Source organism: Cucurbitaria berberidis, assembly GCF_010015615.1.
Source record: "Cucurbitaria berberidis CBS 394.84 unplaced genomic scaffold K460scaffold_1, whole genome shotgun sequence".
NCBI lineage: Eukaryota > Fungi > Ascomycota > Dothideomycetes > Pleosporales > Cucurbitariaceae > Cucurbitaria > Cucurbitaria berberidis.
Genome location: NW_024468935.1, coordinates 2,626,807 through 2,650,065, shown reverse-complemented (window position 1 = coordinate 2,650,065; position 23,259 = coordinate 2,626,807). Strand labels below are relative to the sequence as shown.

Genomic DNA, 23,259 nt, shown 5'->3' with positions numbered 1-23,259 from the left:
GAGTTCAATACTCGGTCTCGATTCCGCACTTGCATCGGCAATTGACCAATCACAGGTAGCTGATAAAAAAGCCGGCGCATTTCGTCATCCATCAGTAATCCACTAAGCATCTCCACCTCAATTGCCCTTTAGTAACCTTAGGCAAGCATTGCAAATACAATGTGCAACGGGAATTTCTGATAGAAGCTACTCCAACATGCTCGCACTAACCTCCCACAGGCTAACACGTATAAAGAGACCTCCCTACTTCGAGGAAGCGCATTCTCCTGTTTGAAATGACAGACACTGCAACCAAAGAGCAACCCACAGCTACAGCTAGTTTGACCTTCAATACAAAGACACTAACAGCGCTCATTGGAGTCGCAGCTATCATTCTGGCTTTCTCAAGCACCTTCCGCAACACCATTTCCTCCGCCATAACGAAGCCCTTTTTACGAACGATGTCAACCACTACAGCACCCGCTTCAATGAAGATCACCAAACGGCCCTCGTCGCAACGCGGTCATGCCGACCACGACTGGCTATACTCATACCACTCCTTCTCTTTCGCCTCGTACTACGACCCGCGTCACGAGAGCTGGGGACCGCTTAGAGTGATCAACGAGGACCGCGTAAAGCCTGGTACTGGATTCGGTACGTAAAATAGTTAGCCCTTTTAATTTAGTATAACTTTTACTAATTGTACCACCCATTAGGCACGCATAGTCACGCAGAGTTTCTCATTTTCAGCTACATCGTCAATGGCACCCTCGAACACAAAGACAGCATGGGCAACCTCGAGAACCTCAAGCGCGGAGAAGTACAATTCACAAGCGCTGGAACAGGCATTCGCCACTCCGAATACAACAGGAACAAGGACGATGAAGTGCACTTCCTTCAAATCTGGGCGAAGCCGAATAAGAGGGGGTTGAAGCCGCATTACGAGACGAAGAAGTTTACTGACGAGGAGAAAACGGATAAGCTGGTTAGGATCATGGAGTACACCGACCGCTTAGGAGACAGCAAGGGCGCTATTGGTCTACAAGCTGACCTCAGCATGGACGCTTCCATCCTATCGCCTGGCAAGAGTGTGACCCATGACCTTGTTGCTGAAGGCCCTCGTAAACTCTTCGCTCATATGGTCATGGGCAAAAGGACACAACCTAAGGAGGGCGGAGCGAAGATCAAGATTGGAGAGACGGTGCTAGCAGAGGGCGATGGCGCATATATTGATGGTGTCAGTGGTCCGGGCAGGATTGGTATCGAAAGTGTGGGTGACAAGCCCGCAGAGTTTCTATTGTTTGACATGGGGCCTGGAGATACATAGATAAGGATTCTCGCGGTTTTCTTACTATATAGCCGTGCGCTGATAAGTTTGTAGATAGAGTATAAGCCGTTTATGTATATGATTTGAGGCAACCTATCACTTGAGCTACTTTATCTCACACAATATTTTTTTCGCGCAGTTCTATGACGTACTCGAATATGTTGAAAGTCAGTCCTGACAAGCTACTGACTACTTCGGATAGAAACCTTCTATCTGACAAGAAGAATTTGTCGTACCACGTCGTTGACCAACTAACCTAGAAGGTTGGAAGTTGCTCGCAATACCGTTTGTTATCTCGTTCCCACCCAAACGCTCAACCCACGTCCGCAGTCCATCAATATGTTCAGCAAGATACAACCCTTTGCCATCTATCGAACCCTTGCCCTCGGGTTTACGATGTCACTAGGAGGTAAAATCGGGCTTCCCGAACGGAAAGGCGAAGTCGAATCGGAGGGGGAGTGGTCGCTGATAACATCCTCATCGTCCTCTTCCTCGTCGTCGATAGGCATTGTTGATCGTCGACTGGCCGTTCTGCCGCCCCGCCAGTCCTGGTTTCCTACCATGATGGCATGACAATGCCAAAGGCCAAAGCAGAGAGCGAGGGAAAATATGCCGACGATAATGCCTAGGATGAAGGAACCGAGGCATGGTGGTGTTGATGGGTGACATGGTGAGTGTTGCGGTGGGGGACTGGTCATCTTCCGAATGAGATTGAGCTCTGCCTGGAGGTAGCGCTCAGGGATGGAATAAGTATGGTGAGTGCTACAAGGTCCAGGTAATGGAGCTACAGCGTTGGTTTTATGGAAAAGTATGTAAGTTTGCTCCAAACTGTTTGGCTCAAACTGACGATACGTGTATGCAGAACACCACTAGAGTAGCATGCGAACTAGAGTATCGTAATATGCATCGCTCATCTGGGAAAACTACAATAATACTATCTTTAACAACCGTCATCAGTTCTCTGGTCACCTGCTTCCGGTAGGGTTCTCTCCAAATCCACCTCGTCGTTGCTGGACAATACGTTACTTCTCGGCGAACGCCAGCTTGTGACTGAGTCTGGGAAGCCAGGCCATGGCACATAAATGGGACGCTCTGAAGGATGTGTAGCCTCCGTAGGGGTAGGAACGCTATAGATGGAGCTAGACGCGTCACCGTACACTGCTCGAACCGGTTCATCTAGAGCACATGCATAGTGTCCCGGAATTTCGACAACCCTCTTAGCAGCTGGAAGAGGTTGATGAGTTGAGGTAAATGCATCTTCTTCGTTCTTTGCTCGACTTCGGTAGCTGATCAGTCTAATGATAAAAATGCTCTGGATGAGAACGATGATCAGGATCCCTACACAGATCGCGATGATACCGTTAGTTTCAATCATAGAGGTCTGAGGTAATTTAGAATTCCGGGTGAGCCTGAAGAGGTTCACAGAAGAGGCCCACGGATTTATCACTACGCATTCTAGGACATACAAACGACCGGAATCTGTTTTGAATCTACGTGTAAGTTTCTACGGAAGCGCATTCCGAGCTCGTAGTCATAAGCAAACAGATCGAGAACGCCAGTCTATGGTGATTTCCCATACATGTGGTGGATTTTGGCCGCAATACATGCACAGTTAGATGCTCAACAAGGACTATCGTCCACTCTTAAGCTGCTGCAAGCAGTATTTGTGACCAAGAGCTAGTACCATATGTCGTTCCTAAGTTCGCTTACTGCACGCCCCAATGATTTCTCTCCTTCCCTGTCAACGTTCAAGATCCCCAAACTATAATCTCGTATTCTCTTCATTAATAGTACTTGGTCCCCGGATGTATATTCTCCCTTGTCTGCATCGGACGCTCGCGCGTTGTCCGAAAATCAAAGTAAAGATCCGTGTCTGCATTGGGGTTGGGTGGACCGCCGTGATAGTGATTACGTTTGATATTCTTACGCCGGATCCAGTCTTTTATCTTCATCCAGTGAAACACCATGGGCGTGTTGAATACCATCGTATAGTGGCTGGCGAGATATTTCGCGGATAATATGAAAACTTTATCGCAGCTTGTAGCGAGGGGAATGGGATTTAGTTTTTTTTGTTATGGATGCGGGTTGAGTAATGAGAAAAAGAAAAGAGGAGGTGTTCATGGTTCTGCCGGTCGTTTGAGTTGTATATCTCAGTTGGTGGTATGTCACATACTGCTCTTCACAAATACAAGCGGATTGACTGTTATTGAAAGGTGTAGAAAGACATGTCGAGGTGCCCATTCAAAGGAGCTTGTACAGTAAGACTTGCCGCGTTCGTGTAATCTTCCGATCAAGAGCCTATGAATTGTGGAAACGGTAGGGACACGATGTGTCTGAGAACGACTTTGATACTCCAAAATCATACACGACCCGCGGGTATTCGATCTTGAAATGCCATCCTAAGTTAGGGCTATCTTTATGAGATGATGCAGTTCTCGAAAAATTATTTGATACGGCATCGAGGAGGGATTCAATATAGAAGCTGGTGGAAAAAATACTCAGCCTAAGCTTCTTACCACACGCAGTCGCACAAGCAGAATTAAGCTGTGGAGTACTCTAGAGACGGCCCCACGATCTTCCCAAGCGGCTGATCGTATAACTAGCGCGGAGCGTGTCCTCCTGCCGTGTGACGTCATTAATCTATCCTGTCTCCTTTTTCCGACTGCTGAACTAGAATATCACCGTCCTGCCTGCACTACAAATTCTTACGATTATTTGGCTCTTGAAACTTGTCTCTTGCCGGAAATAAGATGGTGCTGGAATACGCATCCGGGAGCATCAAATGCGGCTCGCTCGCTCAACAGCCGAACTTGGCCGATTTGTTACCCACACAAAGCAAAGCCCCCACATCCGGTATGGTGACACGGTCAGCCGGTTTCCTCGGGTTCACAGGAATTCACACCTTCAGAAAACGTGCGGATACTCTACAATAGAGGTATATAAATATGCTATTTAGCTAAAGCCTCAACATCAAGCATCTGGCCGGTTGGCGCAATGGTAGCGCGCAGCCCTCCTAAGGCTGAGGCTGTGGGTTCGAGTCCCACATCGGTCGCTTCTACTTTGTTTTTGCCTTTTTACCGTCTTTATACACAGTCAGTGTAACGCTGTCTTTTTGGTTGTGAGGCAGTGGCAAGAGGTGCGTGCTTACGTGAACATCTACTATGCAGTTGATCCAAGCCATTCATTACAGTGTACATATCGTTGTCTAATACGCCCAGTCGTCTAATACCCTCGCTTGTGTACCGAACGCCGATAACATGCCAATCCGCCAAACCCCTCTGTTGTACTATAAATGCCTTCGCTCTTTCTCCCGTCGCTTCACGTCCTCCATCTCCTCTAACATCACGCGATTGAACTGCTCCCACCCGTCAAGGTAGACATGGTGTCCGGCCTTGTTGATAATGACGACTTTCGCCTCACCGTTTTCTTTCCGCTTATCTTCTGCCGACGCATGTGCTAATATGCGTTTCTGCTCCTGCTTGAGCTTCTCTTCAGCCGCTAGGCCCCCGGCTACGTCCATCCAGTCGTTCTCGCCATACATGAAGATGATCGGGAAGCCCGTCTCGCGCTGACCTTGTTGTGCAGAGGGGAGTGAAGAGCGAGGTGGTGTGTCGCCATCTACTGTGGGTGCTTCGTGGGCTTGTATCCATTGCCGGCCTACGCCTTGGATCCTCCTGATCAAGGGACTGCGAGCAAATGCGCCGGGTGCAAGTAGGTAAGCAAGTGCGTATTCCGAGCTGCCGCGCTGGCGGAACAGGGCGTAGCTGTAATCGTGCAATGCTTGCGCTTCTTCTTCTGGCAGCTGCGAAAACCGCCTAGATGTCCAACCTGAGACTAGACGAGGTCCTAGTGGCCCGCTCCAGCGAACAAATGTGAAAGGTGAGATCATGTTAGCTTCCCAGAGGTATGTCAGCCAGCCGGGCAATCGCCTCTTGGGAGGTTGGTTAGCGTCCTTTGTAGAGCCCTGCTTCTTCTGCTGGTTCATGAAGTTGTTATTGTCTGCCGTGGATGCCTTCACGCCATTATTAGTTTCTGCGGCATCCTGTGTAAACTCGTTCGCCATCGTCGAATCTTGCGGTTCGGGTACGTCCTCGCTGACTGCATGCGGATCTTCCGGGATGCCAACGGGTGAGGCAAGGATGAGCTTGTTCAAATGGCCTGGATACTTCAAAGCATATGCCACAGCCAGATAACCGCCCAGACTATGGCCCAGCAGCGTGAATCGCTCCAGACCACGCTCAATCCGCCACTCCTCTAGAGCATCCACAAACCAAGATTCGGCCTCTGATATCCTTCCCGCCTTGTCTTTCGCATGGATCTTAAAGTTTGGCCGGCTGCTCCTGCCCATACCCAGCAAGTCTAGCGCGAAGACTTTCCAACCCTCAGCACGCGATATCGACTCGAAATTCCTGTAGAAGAAGCCCAAGCCTGCTCCATAGCCATGCAAAAGTACTAGGTTGTTTTCAACCTCCTCGCCCAAACGCTCGACTGAGAACTCGTTCAAGGCGCGATCCTTGCCACTCAGCTGTACCATTTGCGAGTTCCATTGTCGGGGGCCGTATGGATCGTCGAGGCGGTTCGTAGTAGTATGCTCTTCTGAATGCTTCGGTGGCGCTGCAGGGTCAGCCGGTGCGGAACCTGTCTCCGTGTGCGTAGGTGGGCTCTGGAGGTGAGGGATGAAGGAAAGCACCCGGTGCTCGGTGGCCATAGGCGATAAGCCTGCCCACCATTGATCGAACCCAGCCTTCGCGCTCAACGGGAACCACTTTGTAAATCTCCCCTGCTGCACTTCGCTCTGCTCCTTCTGCCGTACAGCCTGCTGCCCTCTCTCCCTGACCTCGCCACCCGCCTCGGAGCCTTGGGTTGCCATTGTCGCGTTACTCTTACTGTCGATCCTGATCGGCGTGCTCAGACTCAAGCTGATATAGCTTGCGCCACCAAATCCAACAGTCTTGTGCAAGAGACCAGGCCGAGTTCGCAAGTACGTCCGTAGCATTCGCAATCGCGACGAGAAAGTAGTCGATGGTGGAATGGTGACGGTATTGCGTGTGTCGCAGGACAGAATCACCTCAGGACGCAACGTCACTGAGGCGCTGCCGCGACTATTTATTTAAAGCTGACGTGGACGAGAAATAGCGGAAGCCTGGAGTGCTTCTCGATGGTACCGGAGATAAAGAGCGCCGATACTATAGTCCTAAAACAGTTCGGACGAGGAATTTGGCCGACTCCGGCTGCCTGGCTGGTGGATGGCTCAAAGAAGCGTGCTTTCTTGGTGAGAGCCTCAATAACTCACGACTTGCTATACTTATATGCATTGCGCGATACTGTTCTCCCAACAATGCACTGCGAGGGGCGGGTGCGCCCCTCTATCGATTATCTACCCCACACCAAGTGCTTGAGGCTCAACCATTAGGTCTCGGCACCAATCAGGAGCGCGATATCCAGCACACCAGGAACAGACAGGTTCTCATCGCATGACGATAATATTACAGCGGCACTGAAGTGTATAGCAGGCTACCAGCAATCTAAGAGTTATACTTCTGGTTTTGGAATGCGGGGTTGTTTTAGACATCTGGACGTCTAAGATCTATTCGTTATCATGTCTCATAACCTCATTCCAACCGCTATGCTAGAGTACAAGGTAATGTTTACACGAGGCACCATGATACTAATGTTTACACACGAGAAATCGCCACTGAGGGACTCTCTATTTAACGCACTAGCCGTCTTATAACCTATTCGAGCGAATGAGGAATTTCCGAAAAGACCTCGAGCTCAGGTGTAGTCAAAGTTTGTCGTAGACACCTTCATACCCGCACCGGCTTTGCATCTTGTTAGCGAATCGTGGCGATGTCGCGCTGCTGCCTGCACTGCAAGTATGAATCGTTCCGCCTCGCTCGGCTCGTTTCCCAGTATCCTGGTCGTTTCGATTGTCCAGATGAGCTATCACTGGGTTCAGCTTTGAGACCTGGTGACCTGGGTTTTGATAGTCTTGAGACGTATCGCTAGCGAGTTCAATGACGGTGGTTTGCCAGTCGGGGCGGGCGTTTGTGTAATAGAGGCGATGAATTGACTTCCAAGGCTATCATCACAAGTGGATTTCCATATCGTGGATCTGGACTTCCGTCTCAAACGAATCGTTTCGGCTCCTGCATGACTGGGACGTTGCTGGCACTGGCAACGCTTTGTATGGATAACCTCGGATCCACTTTCGAAACTCCAGTTACAGGCCTGTTCGGACCGGGCTTGGGACGGCGACCGCCATCGCTAGAGCTTCCAGATTCGGCCCTAGCATGAGCAGCGAACGGCCGTTGCGGAATATCATAGACGGCCTTCTCAAACAGAATGTCTTGGCTCGCGTCAGTTCTCTGTTGGAGCATTTCCGGCTCTGCTGCGCGTCTTTTTCGCTTTGTGCACCAGCATGTTCGGTCTTTGCCGTAGAAGAAGAGAAGCCAGACGACGATCCAGATCAAGAGGAGGGCGGGCACAAGGGCAATGCAGACGAGGAGTGCAATGGATGTGCCAGATACTCCACCAGGCGAAGATCCGTCCAGAAGGCGCGGCTGGAGGTGGGCGATAGCAGGCATTTTGCAGTAGGCTGTCCAGGTGGTTTAATGTAAGGGAAAATCACGGTCGAGGTGCCACAACGTTGATAAAGATATATTAGTTGGCGGGTGTGATGGTTGGCGTTAGCGCTTGATGGAAGCGGCGTAAACACAGGCGCCAGTATATGATTGAATGACCGGAACGAGAGACCTAGTGGGCCTAATAAGTGACAAAGAGAAACCGTGAAGCACAAAGTAAGACAGTACTGGTGTAGCGTGTGCTGGCCTTTGTATCCTTTCCGGCTCCCTACGGACGCTTTCGGCGTCATGCGGCTCCACGGAGCGTGGAGTAAAGTGACGCACATGAGCCCCATTGTTGGCCCTCTTGTTTCGGTGTGGCATTTGCGTACCAAGCTATGAGACTACGACGCTACAAGCGCGCTGTGGAGGCTGCGAGGCCGAAAACTTGGAGAATAGCAAGAGCGACCGGCGACCAGGTCATGATTTGGTTGTGATCTAGTCCAAAAGGCGTTAGCTTGGCTTCAAACTACACATGTAGCGGACGGAACTAGCGGCAATGACCCCATCATAAAACCCAGAATGACACCTTGTTTCGTCTCAGCCACGTACGCGTACCAGCCCCCTGAGACCGTAGGCTGATCATCTTCACCGTTTCTCTGCGCCAACAGTGCGCGTATCGTGTGTTGAAGACAGCTAGGGTTTGGGTGGCTGGCAGCGACCCGCACATCGGGATCCGTGAACCATAGCCGAGCGCGTAACTTTTGAAGGTGGTGGGCGCTAGCACCTCCACGCCAGGGTAATACGTACCGCCGTGCTTCGCAATCGTTTTTGAGATGGAGCATGATCCATTTTGCCAAATCTCTTGTCTGCCTGCTTCGCCTAGATCACGGACCTCGGGACCGTTGATCGCTCCGGCTTCGTCGTTGAGGCCATTCTCACTCGCAGCTTTCAAGGTGGATTTGAACAGCTCCTCGGTCTGGTTCCAGGGCATCGTTTGGTCATCCTCAGCGTGCACTAGCACTAATCGAAGTCGTGAGCATGTGCCTAGAGATATTAGCAACTGTTGGATGCACAATAGAGCTCTCTGAGGTATATTCAAGAGGCCGTTCAGCCTTTGCATGCGCTAGCCTAGGGTACTTGACGATCTCATGGGCATAACGTGCAATGACATATGCGGACTTACGCGTGAGATGACCCAGGCGATCGTCTGTACGCCATGTGTCCTCCATTCTTCGACTGAACCACGTTTGGAAAGTAGCAGACAGCTTGACAGGTGCGAGCACCGGGATGAGACCGCCAATCGAATATGAGGAGAAAGCGCTGCCAGCATTGGTAAAAGCAGCGCACAAGATCAGGCCGGCGAACGCTACGCCTAGCTTAGAGTAATGATGGGCGACTCCAGCGACAACAGCTGTCCCCAGCGAGTGGCCTAGAAGTACAATGCGATCTGGCGGTATCCTGCATCTATTCAGTGCCCAATCGACGACAGCCGCAGCATCGTTCAGAAGTCCGAGCTCCGACGGAGTACCTGTCGAAGCACCGAAACCACGATAGTCGAAGGCTAAAATAAAGATCTTCTCTGACGCTCCAGAAGAAAACGAGCGATACTCCTCGGTTCGCCTCTGTTGCGCAATAGTGGCGCTGTTGCCATGGAAGTAGATTAGCAGCCTGGCGTCTGGGTCGTTTTTCAAAATCCTAAACGCAAGCTTCTCTTCGATATCTTCGACCCCGGACGGCTCTTGAATGAAGTCGTCGGCGTGTCTGGCATAGATGCCGAGAGGCGCGACGAGCCATGCGAAGAGACTCTCGCCATCCTCGGTTGCGATGCGGAAGGGCGTGACTTGATTCTCTGGTTACATGAGCATACTATTCATACAGAAAATGAAACCGGATTCGCAGATTGCAGCCTGAAAAGTCTTGCTGCTTCGAAGCGCATTGCGAAAGCAGCTAAAGTCATTCGAGGCACGAGTAGCGACAGCCGAGCGAGGTACTCTGCCCAGACGAAAGTCTCTTCTACCGAGGCATGAGGATCTGGGAACACTGAACGTACTCAAGAAGCCTGCCCGTTCAGGTTCGGTTAACCACTTTCCGGGGGAAAACGTTATGCTGTGCAGGTAGAGCATCTCTATAACCAGTCAGCGCTTTCCTGGTAGTTGCCCGGCTACTCGGGAGCTCAGCTCACGTTTCTGCACCCACGGTATGCAACAAAGCAAAGTGCATGGGATCCAAATCCCACTCAGGAAGGACAGCGGCACACCGATGTAAGTGTAAATACTCATGATGAGTTGAAATGGATGGCAGTCGTGTGGTGCGGTGATGACCTGCGATGGATGTTTGACTGGGTCTAGCACGCCTTCTTACTAGGCCTCGCTTGTGCGACTCGCTCCCCGGGGCCTCTGAGTGCCAGGAACTGAGCGACCTATACGCCACCCACCCCGTCTATTAAGCTATAATTAATTGCGCTCTAGGAACACTAAAAGAACCGCCTCTGCTAGTTATTGTTAGAATATTTGCAGGATGTTGGCATTGTTAAATGAGCTCACTATCGTCGACATGGACTGGGCCAGCAAGGAATTGATGTAAATACTCCTAGAGCTGGGGCTTCCCTATTATTATAGTATTGGGCAGATTTTCTGTCCCTACACTATACTATCGCGCATATGAACCTAAGATTTCAAGCTTCTCATTACATTGCACTCTCTCTGTTCTATCACGCAGGGGTAAAAGCCCCATCATATAACGCACTCTACCCAATGGAAATGCTTTAAGATACAGTGCTTTTGAATTCAAGTGTTATTTCTTCTGTACGTTACCAGTGACGACAAAGTCGTGTGGGAAGTACAAGCCGTCTGGGATCGAGCCAGGCTGGAACACATGCTGACCCGGGAATAGCAAGTTAGTCTCAAGGAAATAGTCAATAGCCTTGAAGTCGGTGTGTAGGTCCGGTAGGGCTACTGTGACATCGACCATACCCTTAGGCAAGCCAGGAAGCGCATTGCCAAACCATTTCGACCACCACTGGTGCAGCCCCGACGAGGCATTCCAGTTAGGATTACTGATGCCCACGCCCCAGTTATTACTCAGGTTGAACTCAAGCTTGAACCTCTCATTGTTCCCAGCGTTTTTCCACAATCCGGTGGCCGCGATGCTGAAATTGAATGTCAGTAGGCCGGTTTCGTCATTGCGGTATAGGTCACTGCTACTGACGGTGTCAGCAGCAATTGTGTGATTGCGTTTCCACCTGACAATCCAGGTCTTGATGTTCTCAACAGTATGGCTTAATGAGAGCTTTGGGGACTTCTTGCTGAGTTCGATTGTCAAAGTCGTATCCTTCAGGTCAAATGTACAGCCATCACAGTGCCTATCGCCGTTGTTGTTCTCCGTGCCATCTGGTGCCCATGCTGGCCAGGTGACTGTTGTAGACGGAGGGTTGGCAGTGATTACCATACCTAGACATGTTCGGTTAAACGCTTTCTTTGCAGTTCAAAGCAAAGGGATCACTACCTTCTGTTCCCGCTCCCTTCGCTTCAACAGCAATGTTCATGTATCCCGATGCAGTCATATGATCCTGTTTACAAATCAAATTAGTTAGTTAGTATTAGAGTTTGGTAGTGAACACTCACCCTAATCAGTTTCACAAAAAATGCATCGTAAGAAATGTAGACTGCAGCATTGCTGTCTTTCGGCAGCGGAAAGATCTCGTTTTGGCCATCCAACGTGAATAATAATGTGGACTGTCTGCTTTGCGATGGCAGCTGATTTGGGGCTCCGGGGTTGTCGGGCTTCTTGTCTGGCATGTGTCCGGCCATATTCAATCCTTCCAAGTTGATCCACATCAGAAGCGCCGAGGACTCAGCGTCGTTTCCGATATATAGCGTCATGACGAATTGCTTCGGAATCAGCTTTGTAGTCGTCGCGTCTGGGGCGGTTGTCGAAACGCCCGTGAGGTGGTACTTGAAGCCCCATCTGGAAATGAAGTCTCGGAGGGCGATGTCGCCTCCACCGATGTTCATAGCAATGATGGGTTCTCCCTTACCGTTCACGAATTGGGCAACACATTTGGGAAGATTGATGGCTACGTGAGACTGGTTGGTCGTTCCGCTTTCCGTTAGGCCGACTTGGTTGCTCGTTGCCGGCTTCATGTCACCGGCTCCGACATCTCCCACAACGTGAATGAAATCGGTCACACACCGCATGTAGCAATCGTCCGGGAAGATCCAGGGATTGGCACCAACTTGATTGACTACCCATGATCCGGAGCATTTGAACAACAGCTGGATTTGCTGTGGATTAGAGCTGAGGAAGGACAGTGTCGGTGTTTCATATTTAATATCGTATTTCTTAATCTTCTTCTCGTGCGTTGCTTCATCTGTTCAATCATAATCAGCGGAAAAATACCGCCACATCAGTATTTGGACACAGACCATCGAAGGGAACCTCGAAAGAGAATAAGTTCCAAGCTGGATTTTTGGAGAGAATTTCAGTGTGTCGGGCTACGAGCATCTCGTTCACTTCTTTTTGGCGATATGCGATCAGCATATCCCAACCCTGAAGCATTTCCTTGCTCTTAAGATCATTGTAGAGCTCATCTGCAGTTTTGAGAGCAGTCATAGTGAGAAAGAGTCTGATAAGAGAATTCAGAATTGTGAAGACCTCTGGTTTCCCATTTGGCGGGATGTTGAGCCTTGCTGATGGTTTTCGTGAGAGCGAACGTATCCGCTTACCTGTGGCCCTCTTGCCGCACTCTAGTCTAGCTAATGCAGGCGCATTACATTGCATCAAGAGCTGAAATGCAATAGACACCAACAAGGATTTTAGAATGATCTAGACGCGCCGCTAATAAGTCCTGTAGCGCTTGCGTGTCGCAAGGACCTATGCAGAGCACGCCTGGACAGATTTGCTCTAGGTGCGCCCACTTATAGACCGAACTTGCATATCATAGCTTCAATCAAAAAGTACCACGACCAAAATACTAAATAAGCTAGGCTGTTTCTAGAACTGCGCCGTACTACCCCATAACTCAATTGTGATCCCCGTCAGATTAGAGAGATCTAGATGAATGTGATAGGAAGCGTCCACGGACAATTTCCATTGCCCGAATGGCCCCATCGGTGCCAGAGTCTCCGTCCTAACGTCAACATTCTGCCCCCGGTAAACACCCGGGAAATTCTGACCTGAAGGTATCTTCGCTTTGGAGGTGTCTTCAATGTTCAGGATGCCTAAAGGATTGTACTCAAAATTGACTGCAACGTGATCGTGCTTGAACGTGAAAATCCTTTCGCTGACTGCAAGGGCAGGATTCGTGGCCTGAGATTCGGTTGAGGGATCAGATACAATCGAACCGTCCTCATACTTCACTATGCGCTCTGTTCCGAGATGCTCGAGTTTTATGCGAAGTTTGGGAGAGCTCGAGTCTACCGTCGCCCCAAACAGCCAAACTCGGATCTGGTCGATTCGCAAATCCCAATATCCGGCAAGAGAATGCTCTGACGCCGTGGTAGCCTTCGTGACAAGAGGAATCTCAAAGAACACCTCGTACAGCCGTTTGGAGTTTGGATCAACAGGCTGAGGGGCGGGCTCGTCAGTTGCGCCAGGGCCAGTTGTGTCGTCCGTTCCCTCACCAGCTGAAGCAGGCCGGTTCTCCGAAGCTGCTATGTCGTCGGGTTTTCCCGAGGATTTCAAAGTGTCCACAATAGTTTGATTGAGCTTGTAGCAATAGCCAAGAGCATTTGTGCCTCGTTCCTCGCGATCCGTCAGTTTCGGAAACTGGTTGTAGATAAGACTGCCATAAGATTTCAGACAGTTGTCGAACGCCTCTATCAGGCCATCTCTATATGCTTTGATGGCAGCAGAGGCAGGAAACTTCTGATACCCATCATACTTGATAGATTCAGGAGTCGTCAGTGCCCAGTACCGGATTGCTTTGGCACCCTTTGTTAATTCCATTAGTATCGAGAGCCTTGCATCGTTGATCAACTTCGTAGCATAGTAGCGCCCTACCGGCAAGTTCTTGTCGATTTGAATGAATTCAGCACCGTATGCTGCCTGTTGTTTTTGATATACCGCTTCCTCCGACTTGAGCTCACCCAGCACTTGGACCGCGGCGTTGTACGTAAAGACAGCATCATTACGACGTTTTATAAGGTCAACGTACCCATCAATTTCTTTATGGATTGCTTTAGCATTTCCGGTCCTGATGGCGTCTTTGTATTTTCGGATGAGGTCTTCAATGTCATCTTTGGCAGCGAGTATTTTGTCGGCACCTGGGTCGTCAACGTCGATAGTAGAGTCCGACCGACTTTTGTAGCCTTCCGTGAGACTTTCAAATTTATTGTCCATCTTCTGGAACTGGTTCACGACATACTTCCTCTCCACAGTACTGCCGTCGAGAGCTTGGAATGACGAAGAGGTCTTTTCGAAGAGCCCGAATGCTTGAACTCCAGCCATTGCAGCATTTGGGCAGAACACAACCATGGTCAAGGCTTCGATCACCGCTTTCGGATCTACTTTCGTGTAATTCTGAATATCCTTTTCGGCGCTTTTGATGAGATTCCCTAGTAGCACGCGCTTTTTCTTGATCGCTGGGCTGTACGCCGCAATGACGCGGGCGGACGAGTTAAGTTCGCCGCGTTCGCCATTAAGGTCTGTGATGCGGCTTCCTAGTACCTTGAGGTGGGAGTCAGTGTCGCTTTTGACTCGCTCGAGCGTCGCTTGCGCAGTTTGACTGCTCGTGCTGAATGCTGGGAGAAGCTTTTCGAGCGCTTCGATGCTCTCGATGTGCCTCTCCACACCCGCGAGATAGAACTGAAATGACCGTCGAGGCGCCCACTCTGGAGGATACCCAAGCATGTCTTGCTTTCCTTGGATTCTGTTAAGGCACAGATCTGCCCTTCTTTTGATGCCTTCCAATTGAACCAGGGGTTTGAACGCAATTCTCAATGAGTGCAAATCATCGTATGCCGCGAAAAGCTTGGACTCGTTATTCCCGCGTTCCAAAAGACGAGGCACGAACGAGAGTCTGCGACTCAAGTGAGTGTACATATCTTTTGCTTTGTCGAACACCCCAGTAGCAGTGGCCTGAAAGTATTGCAAGTCGGCGAGATTGAGCAACATTTGGCATTGCTCCGCATTGGCGATTGGAATCGTTGTGTTGAGGTTGTATCGCGCTCCTGACCGAACCAGAAATGTTGCATTGTGCTGGCCAGATTCTGTGTACTTTTGGCCTGGTTGGCCGACCATTCCAGGTCCATAACCGGTACCTCCTGTTCCAGATGTCCCTGGGTTTTCTGTCAGCTTTGTGTAAAGGCACCATCAGTAGCAAATTGAGAGATCGAGCGGACACACCAGGTTCTGCTTGGTAGGCACTGCTCATCGTGACCGCGGTATTCATTGTTACATTCTCGTATTCTGCTTGGATTGCGTCAAATGCAGTCTTTAAAGTCTGGCTGAGCACCCCAGTCTTGTTCGCATGTACACTTTGAAGTGTTTTAAGCATTATGTCTGCGGTCGTCTGGTACGCGGTCCAAAGTTCCATAGCCTTGCTGGGATCGCTGTTCGTCCGTACGTTAGTGACCACTCTCCGGAAATTGGTGAAGTCATCACTGAAGGTGGTTGTGATGTCCGGAAGGCACTTGCTGCTCATGATTCGGTCAAGAACTTCCTGGATGCTGGCTCGGGCCTCTATGGCAGAGGCACTAAGATCTCCAGGGGCACTGCCGACCGGTGTCCCGGCCAATTCGCGGTTTAGGCTATCGAAACTCTCGTGCCATGTAATGTAAGCTTGAAGTGCCTGTTTGAGTTGGTCTACGGGTTGCTTCTGCACGTCTTGCGAATACTTGTAGTCGATCAAAGCTTGTATTTTGGTTTTCCAGCTGTTCAGATTAGCGATCGAGGCACTCACGTTTAATGTACCCGAAAGAAGCTTACTCGGCGTCTCCAGTAATGCGTACAAGCCCATCCATCATATTGGCGAGTTCCACGAGGGCGTTGCAGGTTTGATCTGAGAAATACACAGCAATTCTTCCTAACATATATGTTCAGTCATACGTCTTGAAAACCGATGAGTGCCAGACTCACCAGGTTTACCTGGGTCACCACCATTGTTACCGCGACCGGAGTTTTTCGAAGCATCGGTATTAGTTGATCCAGTTCCACCGTCGCCTCCGTTGGCGTATATATAAAGCCCAGCGTATTCTGGCTTTCCTGTGGCTGGATTCAATGTCGTAATTGGCACCAAGTTTTCCTCCAGCGTTTCTACATAAAGGTACACACTTCCCCCATTCTGACCGTTAATTTCTAGCTTGGGAGTGGCATTAGGCGCACCGTTTGTACCACTTTTGCCCGAAACATCGACAACTACCATTGAACTTCCCAGAGTGAGCTTGTTGCAGAAAAGCCAGAGAGTACGGCCCGGCAAGGTGACGCTTTCCGCAATGTCAATGTGCTCCGCATACACCATCATCTGCTTCTCTACTGGCCACAAGACATTATGGTCCAAGGTAAATGTACCGGTCTGCAGCACAACCAGATGGCTACTGATTTCTCCAAAGGAAAAGTCGTCGTCCGGGAGTCGGTTCCTCCATGCTTCAAGGGAGGCTGATGTCGTCATGATAGCATACCTAGGAGCTGTATCAATTGCTTGAGTGAGAGAAGGATATGAGAGAGAGCCAGAAGGTGGGAATAACGGCTTACGGATCAAGCGAAGAGGAGGAGCTCGTGGAGCTCCTCTACCTACATCGAAGCTCATGGTGGCCTAGACTTCGGTTGCGGTGAAGCGCACGGAAATCCAGAGCTTTGGTGAGCACCATTGAGGCACACAACTAGATCCATCTACATGAGCTGAACTCTACATGTGCCGCATTCTAAAGCTGAAGAGAGTACGCTAGGGCTGTTAGTAGGTCCGTGCTAACCGTACAAGGTTGCTCTGGCCGCGTGGCGCGTGCTGGTGGTTGTGGAGTGGAGCCGTCGTCACGCCCGCTTGCACAGATGCATCATCTTGAACCTAGACCTATGCAGCTTTCGGCGCGTACAATATCATTTTCAACGAGAAGGGAAAAGGGCGCTGCAGCTGCTCGTTCGGTTAGCGTTGCCAAGTCTAGAAGTACTGTGGCAACCGCATCAACAGGTCGCTAAACCAGAGTCGGAAAAGAGCTAGACAGGGCCACATGCGACAATGGAGGAAGATGGTGGATGATGCTTTATCCTCGCATACCATATGCACGCATAGTGGAGGTGACAGAGGTGCAGCACAGCACAGCTCCCATGCCCGCTTGATACATATTCGGCTACTGAGTGGTTTACTAACCATTTGAACTGTTCCATCCGGATTCTAGATGCCCAAAATTCTGTTCAACCCCTGTGGCCGTGCCCAGGGTTGATAATTTTTCAGCTGAGAAGAGTTTACCAAATTGGGCATGTATCTTCTCGGCTTGATGTCGAACTTACTTCTTTTAGCCGAGTCTGGAATATGCACCTCTGGCGGATGCAGGAATAAGCCAGGAATGCGCCTCTCAGCTCGGACCCAGAACAACGCAATGACAATCAGTACACGCCCGAATGAATCTCGGGCGTGGCCAAATTTGGATATCAAGTGACAAAGAGAGGCTTCTTCATGTCACCCTTGACCTGGCCCGCCGAACCCGAACAAACATTCAAATCGCATCCACGGGCCCAATTGCCAGATTTCCACCAGAAAACGCACCCAGCATGGCTACTGTCACGCTAGATCAGCCAGCTGCCCTAAACGAACCAGCTACTTCCAATGCGACAGCAACTCTTACTTCTACACAGGGTGGCGGGGCCACCTCTGAAGTTCGTGATGCTGTTCTGCTTAAGTTTCTGGCCGACTACAATAAAAAGCCTCTTTCAGCTCTCCGATTAGACTTGAACAAACTCGCTTATGGCGATAGCGATATCACAAAGCAGCCGCAGCAGATGCACGAGATCCTGACCAAGCATGGCTACGGAGATTTGACAGCCGAGGAAATCCAAAAGCTGCTCCAGCCTCCTCGGCCCAATGCAAAGTCAGAGCCGATTACGACTCCAGTCCAGACGAGCCCAGTGCCGACCGAGAAAGCGACATTCAGTCTCACATTGTTCAGCGGATCCTACAATGTGACCACTCCTAACCCCCCAACTTTTGTTCTGTATGTCGAGGATGATTCCGGGGGGATCCGGTTTGACGACAAGTCCAAGTACAGCCCGACGCTGGAAATCGATGGAGTTGGAGATTACTGGGCAACCTGGACGGCGAACGAGCCATCAAACACGCCGAAAATGGAGTACAAGGTCAAATTCACCTCCCAGTGGGACGATAAAGAGGAGAGGATCGACAAATCCTTCCAAGGCTACTTCAAGAAGCCCGGCAAAGAAGGCACAACGCCTTTCAATGGTACGCTCCAAAAGCCGGCTGAGGTTCCCAAAACCGCCAAGTGGTGGGAGGATACGGGCAAGTGGGTTATGTTGGGCGTCCCGCTGGGGTGGACCATCAGCAGCTACCTCTGGACCGTGAAACGTGATAGCGTGAAAACCAAGGCAGCCACCCGACAGTCACAGACGGCGGCGGCCGAGAACAAGTCCAAGGCAGAATGCGCCCTCGCGGAGCGACACATTCAATCCACGAATCCGGCGCGCAAGGAAGCTCTCTTGAGAAGCATTCGCAAAGGAATGGCGGAAACCGTTACCGAGTACGTGAAGAAAAAGTACCCAGGAGAAGACGCAGAGCAACGGGTCGGCAATTTCGAGCCGAAGTTCGAGGGCGCCGATAAAGATCTCGCCAAAAAACTTTCAGACAGACGCAAGACCGAAATCCAGATCTGGATGGAAGCCAATGGTCCGGTGCCGGAGTCGCAAATCCTTGAGGAGATGGTGAAACAAGGCCAGTATTCAAAGAAGGACTTTGAGGCTAGAACGTTCCGTATTCGAGAGCAAGCCTCGCAACTTATCGCTAACAATCTCTCTTCATTCGGCTCCGATTACCAGATGGGCGAGATGCTTGTGGTAGATGCAGTGCGAAGCTATAACTATACCTCTGCGAAAACAAGTGTCGTAAACACGAACGGGAAGATTGCCGCGGCTGATAAACAGCTCGAAGATGTGGCGGCTCTGGACAGAAAGTATAACGAGTACGCCAATAGCCATCCGTTGCAGAAACCGGATAACGAATCAATTGAGGATTTCGAGAAACGAAAAGGGAAGGAGGAGAAAGAGTTCAAGGAGTTAACCGAAGCCAAAACTGCAAGGGAAGAAATAAAGAAGGTAGCAGAACGTGAGAAAAAAGACCTTGAAGAGAAGAGAACTGAACGCGCTAAGTACGAAGAGAAAGCGAAGCACGACATATTCGATGGCGTGGATAAGGTTGACAAGCCGCGAGAGCGCAAGGACGTGATCGAGAAATTTAAGAAGAATCTTGGGTTTCCCTGAGCATTGGACGCGCTCTTTTTGCGAAGAGGTTCTATGCTGGCCGCATGTGTTGTTTCCTCTGGGTCGAGATACAAGACTGAACGTCGCGTAGTCGACAATATGTGGTAGACTTTGTTTGCTTAGGCTACGAATCAATATTCGCATTCGATATGATCTGGAAGCGGCCTCAGGTCGTTTGCCTTAGATGATTTGGTCAATGTCTGTGGCGCTGACGACGTGACGATCTTCGCATGATGCGATATAACTAGGCCTCGCTAGTGCAGCTTGCTCTCCCAAGAGCCAGGAACTGAGCGGCCTTTAAGTTCTCTACCCTAGTTTATTAAATTACAATTAATTGCGCTCTGCGAACACTATAAAACCTAACTCTATTAATTATTATTAGGAATTATAGGATGTTAGTATTTTTATATAAGTTTATAATTATTACTACAGACCTAGTTCGCGTAAGGAAGAGCATAGGTACTCCTAGAATTAGGGCGACCTTATTTAAATTAGGTGATACCCTTCTCAAACTAAACGATGGAGCATACCGAACGACGCTCGAAGTGAAAAAGTTCCAAAGCACCTCACTTGGGACGAAGAGTAGGCCATAGTTATATTCAATTCATTGTTATTGAACCTTAAAAGTTGTTGCATTACATTTGTTCTACTTGTAGTGGCATTCCCATGTGCTAAGATTCGAGCAGAGATTAGCTACCATTGTGTCCTTTTCTTCTTCTTCTTGCTTACGCTCGCGGGCATGAGAGCGTCCCACTCATTCTCAGTCACTGGGGCCATTTCGAAATAAGCACCATCATCCTCAAGTGGCGGAGCAGCTTCGGGTGGCGGAGCTTCATCTAGTAATGATGCGGTCCTTTCTGCTATTAGGTCTTTTGAACTGCAATCTACAATGTCCGTCAGCGTCCGCAAGATTTTAGTGGCCATTGACCCGCACCTGTCGAAGATACTCCATTGGGGTGCTTTTCCTCTAGTTCAGTACCTCCAGATATCATATTTTGGAGGACAGCGGGCTCTAAATGATGTAAGTACGCATGATCCCAGGTAGACCTCCCTAAGATCTGCGTACCTTTAAGAGCCAATGGGTATTCTTGGACGCTTTGCAATGCCCTCAAGCCATCTTCCAAGATTTTGAGCTTCTCATCACACTGTGCTCTCTCTGCCGAAGACTCTTCATCTTCGGATGCCAAAGCGGATACTGTTGTATCGTCGATATCGATTATATCGGCCGGACAGAACAATGTTGGGAGTTTCTGAACAAGGCACGTCTCAACGGCGAGGACGCTGAAGTCATCTATGATCTTCTTCAAAGCTACCTAATCTCGTTTGAGAATTCGCTATGTAAGGGACTTTGATTGTGCTTACCTTGTAGTAGGCCTCCATGAAATCCGTAGCAGTGGAGCTCGCGTAGTTGTTCATGTCTGCCTCGGTCTTGGCAGCAAGCGTGTCGATTAATTGATTGACGTTGATATTGATGTTGACAAAGCCATCGGTAGTGTAGTCCGCGCCAAAGAAGTCCTCTAGAGACTTCTTAATATCATGCGCTCGACGTTTTCCTTGCGCTTTCTGGACATTCTCGGTAAGATAATGATTGTACGTGATGGGATGGCCGGTATCATGGGGTTGGAGAAGTTCCTTCACCTTGTTTCTGAGTTCTATCGTCAAGTCCTCCAATCTGACGAAAATAAACTGTCTCAACAGACCTTCGAGAGTGTAATGATCGGACACATGTGTTAATGCTGTACGCACTACAAAGTACACTGCACGAACAACTATGTTCATATGCTCATTCACCAGTTTCGTCCATGGTTCACGTTGTTCATGGAACAGTTGTCCAACAATGAGTGGGTCGAAGGTTCCGGGCAGTTCCCGGCCTCTGCTCCGTTCCAGAAGTGTTTTGACCTTCGAAATGTAGTCTGAGCGAGTGATCTGAGAATCGTGCGTTTTGAAGCCTTCGTCGATGATAGCACATCTGTGACCTTTCTTGCGCATTACCTCTGCAAAATCCGTCAATGTGTTTTGAAGGACAGCTCTCAGACGCTTTTGGTAGCCCTCAGTATTGGAGGCATCTCCAAAGAAAGGATCCGAGTATTGGCCATCAATCGCAGCCTTGATGAGAGTACTGAATGAATGGCTGACATGCAAGAGATATCGCCGTTGCTCTTGCACAGTAGCCCTGGATGCACCCAATGTGTCCAATCTCTTTGTACAGTCTAGAATTCCATCTTGAATTTGGGTGAGAACGTCAGGTAGTTGTGCTAGAATGTGATCCTTGAGGATCTTGCTAAGTCTCGGCTTCAAACTGTGGACCCCAGTCTGGGCAGGCGGAAGGGATCTCCAAACCCCTGAAGCGAAGAATTGGGCTTCAGCGTTATTACGATCTTGCGCAGATGAGTCTCTTGTGGAATAATCCCTGTTACGAAGAACATGCCATCCAAGCCGGAACTTGACATCCTTATTTTGCGCCAGTTCGATGTAAAATCTTTCGCTATCGGAACCTTCGTCTAGCGTGTCTGGCTTGGTAATTAACCCAAGGGTCCGCACGCCATTTGGGTCAATCGCGCGTGAGTATTTGGTGATTGACTGGTTGTTGAAGTCATTCTTGGCAGACACAACGGCGAGGATGATGCTTCGTGGACTTTTCATGTAGGAGAGAACCAGAGATTTGACTGTTTCACTGTCTGCATCAGATTGGGAACGACTGCCGGCTTGAAACAATCCAGGGAGGTCAACAAGGGTAAGATGCGGTTGCTCGGGCCCTGATAACTCCAATCGAAGGATATCTGAGCTGAAAACCTTGGTGCTATCGTTGATTCCCATGGCATCTTTCGCTGACTCGATGATATCTCCGAGTTGGAGATCTTCTGCTGAGACCGAGACATGGAAGTTCAGCAGCTTTTCCTTTTCCGCCTCCGAGCGTTCCTCTTGAGAACCTGGAACAATGCGGATTTTGATGGGCAAAACTGGGCCGCGCCGGAGAATCAATTCGGTTGCGAATCTGGTACACAGGTTGTCTTTACTCGGGAACCTCACTCCCGAGACCGCTTCAAGAACTGAGCTTTTGCCAGATGATTGTTCGCCACATACGATGATCTCCGGCAAATCGATGTAACGGCTGATTCCATGTGAGCGGAGGTTGTCGACAATGTCCAGAAGATTTCGTGTATCATTGGATTGGAGAGAGATGCTTGCGCTGTGGAGAGAATCGCCTTCCGCCATACTTTTGGAAGTAAACAAAGTTGGCGCCTCGAGCAGGAACGAAAAGTGACTTGACGACGGGGGCGTAGCAGGAGGCAGACAGAGTACTTGACTGAAGCTCTACTTCCTTGCCCCTACTCCGACTGCCCTAGAATTGGTCAATCGCTGCTGTGGTGTAACCTCATCCATCCAACCAATATCAGACACGTACAAACTGCAAACATTTCTGGTGTCATCATTCCAGGCAGGTCAATTCCTGGCACGTCGGGAGAGATTAACGTTACCACAACATCTCCACACTCAAAATCCCCCACAGATTGGCGTTAGCTCAACAGGTAGTCCTAGGTGTAGGCGCTTACCATTTTGATCCTTTAATTTTCACGTCTGAAGACGATGAAGGGAAGGAAGCAGGGAGTTTCTACGCGAAGAAATCAGCAAAACGCAAATCATCTGCGGGTCTAGATAAGTACGAGGGGTCTGGTCTAGGACGTACTATTTTGCCCCGAATATTTGGAGACTGGATCTAGCCATACACTATCGAGACTAAGGTGCTTAATGGAAGATCTCGACGTGATTAAAACGCTTCGAAATAACTTGAAGTCGAGACGCGATCATCACCCAACTCCTGCATACCTTCGTACACGCAATCGGGTCCAGACGACGAACTACTGCAGGGTAGAGGTGCCCCGCTCCAATGTGGACTGACTGTACAACAGACGGTGAAGAAATTCGCAGCCTTGCCTTCCTATACAATGCTAGTCTGTAGGGTAC

General features: G+C 49.8%; 8 protein-coding genes and 1 non-coding gene across 9 annotated transcripts; 3 read left to right on the top strand and 6 right to left on the bottom strand.

Annotated features, from left to right (window-relative positions):
- Positions 1 to 440: 440 nt before the first annotated feature.
- K460DRAFT_271108 (RmlC-like cupin) lies at positions 441 to 1,306 on the top strand (the record flags this gene model as incomplete). Its single annotated transcript, XM_040927704.1, has 2 exons — positions 441 to 633; positions 696 to 1,306. 2 exons carry the CDS (start codon positions 441 to 443, stop codon positions 1,304 to 1,306), a joined length of 804 nt encoding a protein of 267 aa, XP_040793127.1.
- Positions 1,307 to 4,286: 2,980 nt separating this feature from the next.
- K460DRAFT_t14 lies at positions 4,287 to 4,358 on the top strand. Its single transcript has one exon. It is a non-coding gene; the product is annotated as a tRNA-Arg (tRNA).
- A 1-nt stretch (position 4,359) lies between these two features.
- Positions 4,360 to 6,669, bottom strand: K460DRAFT_361334 (alpha/beta-hydrolase). Its single transcript, XM_040932435.1, has one exon. The coding sequence runs from the start codon at positions 6,174 to 6,176 to the stop codon at positions 4,593 to 4,595; it is 1,584 nt and encodes a 527-aa protein (XP_040793126.1). The 5' UTR covers positions 6,177 to 6,669; the 3' UTR covers positions 4,360 to 4,592.
- A 765-nt stretch (positions 6,670 to 7,434) lies between these two features.
- Positions 7,435 to 7,893, bottom strand: K460DRAFT_270329 (uncharacterized protein; the record flags this gene model as incomplete). The annotated part of the gene is made up of 2 exons (XM_040927639.1): positions 7,435 to 7,523; positions 7,560 to 7,893. The coding sequence occupies 2 exons, from the start codon at positions 7,891 to 7,893 to the stop codon at positions 7,435 to 7,437; spliced, it is 423 nt and encodes a 140-aa protein (XP_040793125.1).
- Positions 7,894 to 8,087: 194 nt separating this feature from the next.
- Positions 8,088 to 10,200, bottom strand: K460DRAFT_17681 (alpha/beta-hydrolase). Its single transcript, XM_040927010.1, has 5 exons — positions 10,055 to 10,200; positions 9,923 to 9,997; positions 9,056 to 9,721; positions 8,680 to 8,916; positions 8,088 to 8,367 (listed from the first exon to the last, which is right to left on the bottom strand). Exons 1-5 carry the CDS (start codon positions 10,149 to 10,151, stop codon positions 8,282 to 8,284), a joined length of 1,161 nt encoding a protein of 386 aa, XP_040793124.1. The 5' UTR covers positions 10,152 to 10,200; the 3' UTR covers positions 8,088 to 8,281.
- A 465-nt stretch (positions 10,201 to 10,665) lies between these two features.
- K460DRAFT_400617 (uncharacterized protein) lies at positions 10,666 to 12,483 on the bottom strand (the record flags this gene model as incomplete). Its single annotated transcript, XM_040936343.1, has 4 exons — positions 10,666 to 11,321; positions 11,377 to 11,440; positions 11,496 to 12,241; positions 12,297 to 12,483. 4 exons carry the CDS (start codon positions 12,481 to 12,483, stop codon positions 10,666 to 10,668), a joined length of 1,653 nt encoding a protein of 550 aa, XP_040793123.1.
- Positions 12,484 to 12,864: 381 nt separating this feature from the next.
- Positions 12,865 to 16,618, bottom strand: K460DRAFT_400616 (uncharacterized protein; the record flags this gene model as incomplete). Its single annotated transcript, XM_040936342.1, has 4 exons — positions 12,865 to 15,149; positions 15,217 to 15,743; positions 15,799 to 15,895; positions 15,949 to 16,618. The coding sequence occupies 4 exons, from the start codon at positions 16,616 to 16,618 to the stop codon at positions 12,865 to 12,867; spliced, it is 3,579 nt and encodes a 1,192-aa protein (XP_040793122.1).
- An 845-nt stretch (positions 16,619 to 17,463) lies between these two features.
- Positions 17,464 to 19,642, top strand: K460DRAFT_361331 (uncharacterized protein). Its single transcript, XM_040932434.1, has one exon. The coding sequence runs from the start codon at positions 17,578 to 17,580 to the stop codon at positions 19,291 to 19,293; it is 1,716 nt and encodes a 571-aa protein (XP_040793121.1). The 5' UTR covers positions 17,464 to 17,577; the 3' UTR covers positions 19,294 to 19,642.
- A 237-nt stretch (positions 19,643 to 19,879) lies between these two features.
- On the bottom strand, positions 19,880 to 22,761 carry K460DRAFT_361329 (dynamin family protein). Its single transcript, XM_040932433.1, has 5 exons — positions 22,700 to 22,761; positions 20,656 to 22,636; positions 20,360 to 20,606; positions 20,228 to 20,305; positions 19,880 to 20,177 (listed from the first exon to the last, which is right to left on the bottom strand). The coding sequence occupies exons 2-5, from the start codon at positions 22,507 to 22,509 to the stop codon at positions 19,987 to 19,989; spliced, it is 2,370 nt and encodes a 789-aa protein (XP_040793120.1). The 5' UTR covers positions 22,510 to 22,636; positions 22,700 to 22,761; the 3' UTR covers positions 19,880 to 19,986.
- Between the last annotated feature and the right edge of the window lie 498 nt (positions 22,762 to 23,259).

What these genes read in the sequence shown, in the direction of transcription:
- K460DRAFT_361334 (XM_040932435.1), bottom strand. Translation starts at nt 6,176, where the DNA reads ATGGCAACCCAAGGCTCCGAGGCGGGTGGCGAGGTCAGGGAGAGAGGG.
- K460DRAFT_17681 (XM_040927010.1), bottom strand. Translation starts at nt 10,151, where the DNA reads ATGAGTATTTACACTTACATCGGTGTGCCGCTGTCCTTCCTGAGTGGG. An exon ending in TCGCCTGGGTCATCTCACGC is followed by an intron (nt 8,917 to 9,055) that starts GTAAGTCCGCAT and finishes TAATATCTCTAG; the next exon opens with GCACATGCTCACGACTTCGA. An exon ending in AACGATTGCGAAGCACGGCG is followed by an intron (nt 8,368 to 8,679) that starts GTACGTATTACC and finishes CTTTTGGACTAG; the next exon opens with ATCACAACCAAATCATGACC.
- K460DRAFT_361329 (XM_040932433.1), bottom strand. Translation starts at nt 22,509, where the DNA reads ATGGCGGAAGGCGATTCTCTCCACAGCGCAAGCATCTCTCTCCAATCC. An exon ending in ATACCCATTGGCTCTTAAAG is followed by an intron (nt 20,306 to 20,359) that starts GTACGCAGATCT and finishes TACATCATTTAG; the next exon opens with AGCCCGCTGTCCTCCAAAAT. An exon ending in CAATGGAGTATCTTCGACAG is followed by an intron (nt 20,178 to 20,227) that starts GTGCGGGTCAAT and finishes CGGACATTGTAG; the next exon opens with ATTGCAGTTCAAAAGACCTA.
- K460DRAFT_361331 (XM_040932434.1), top strand. Translation starts at nt 17,578, where the DNA reads ATGGCTACTGTCACGCTAGATCAGCCAGCTGCCCTAAACGAACCAGCT.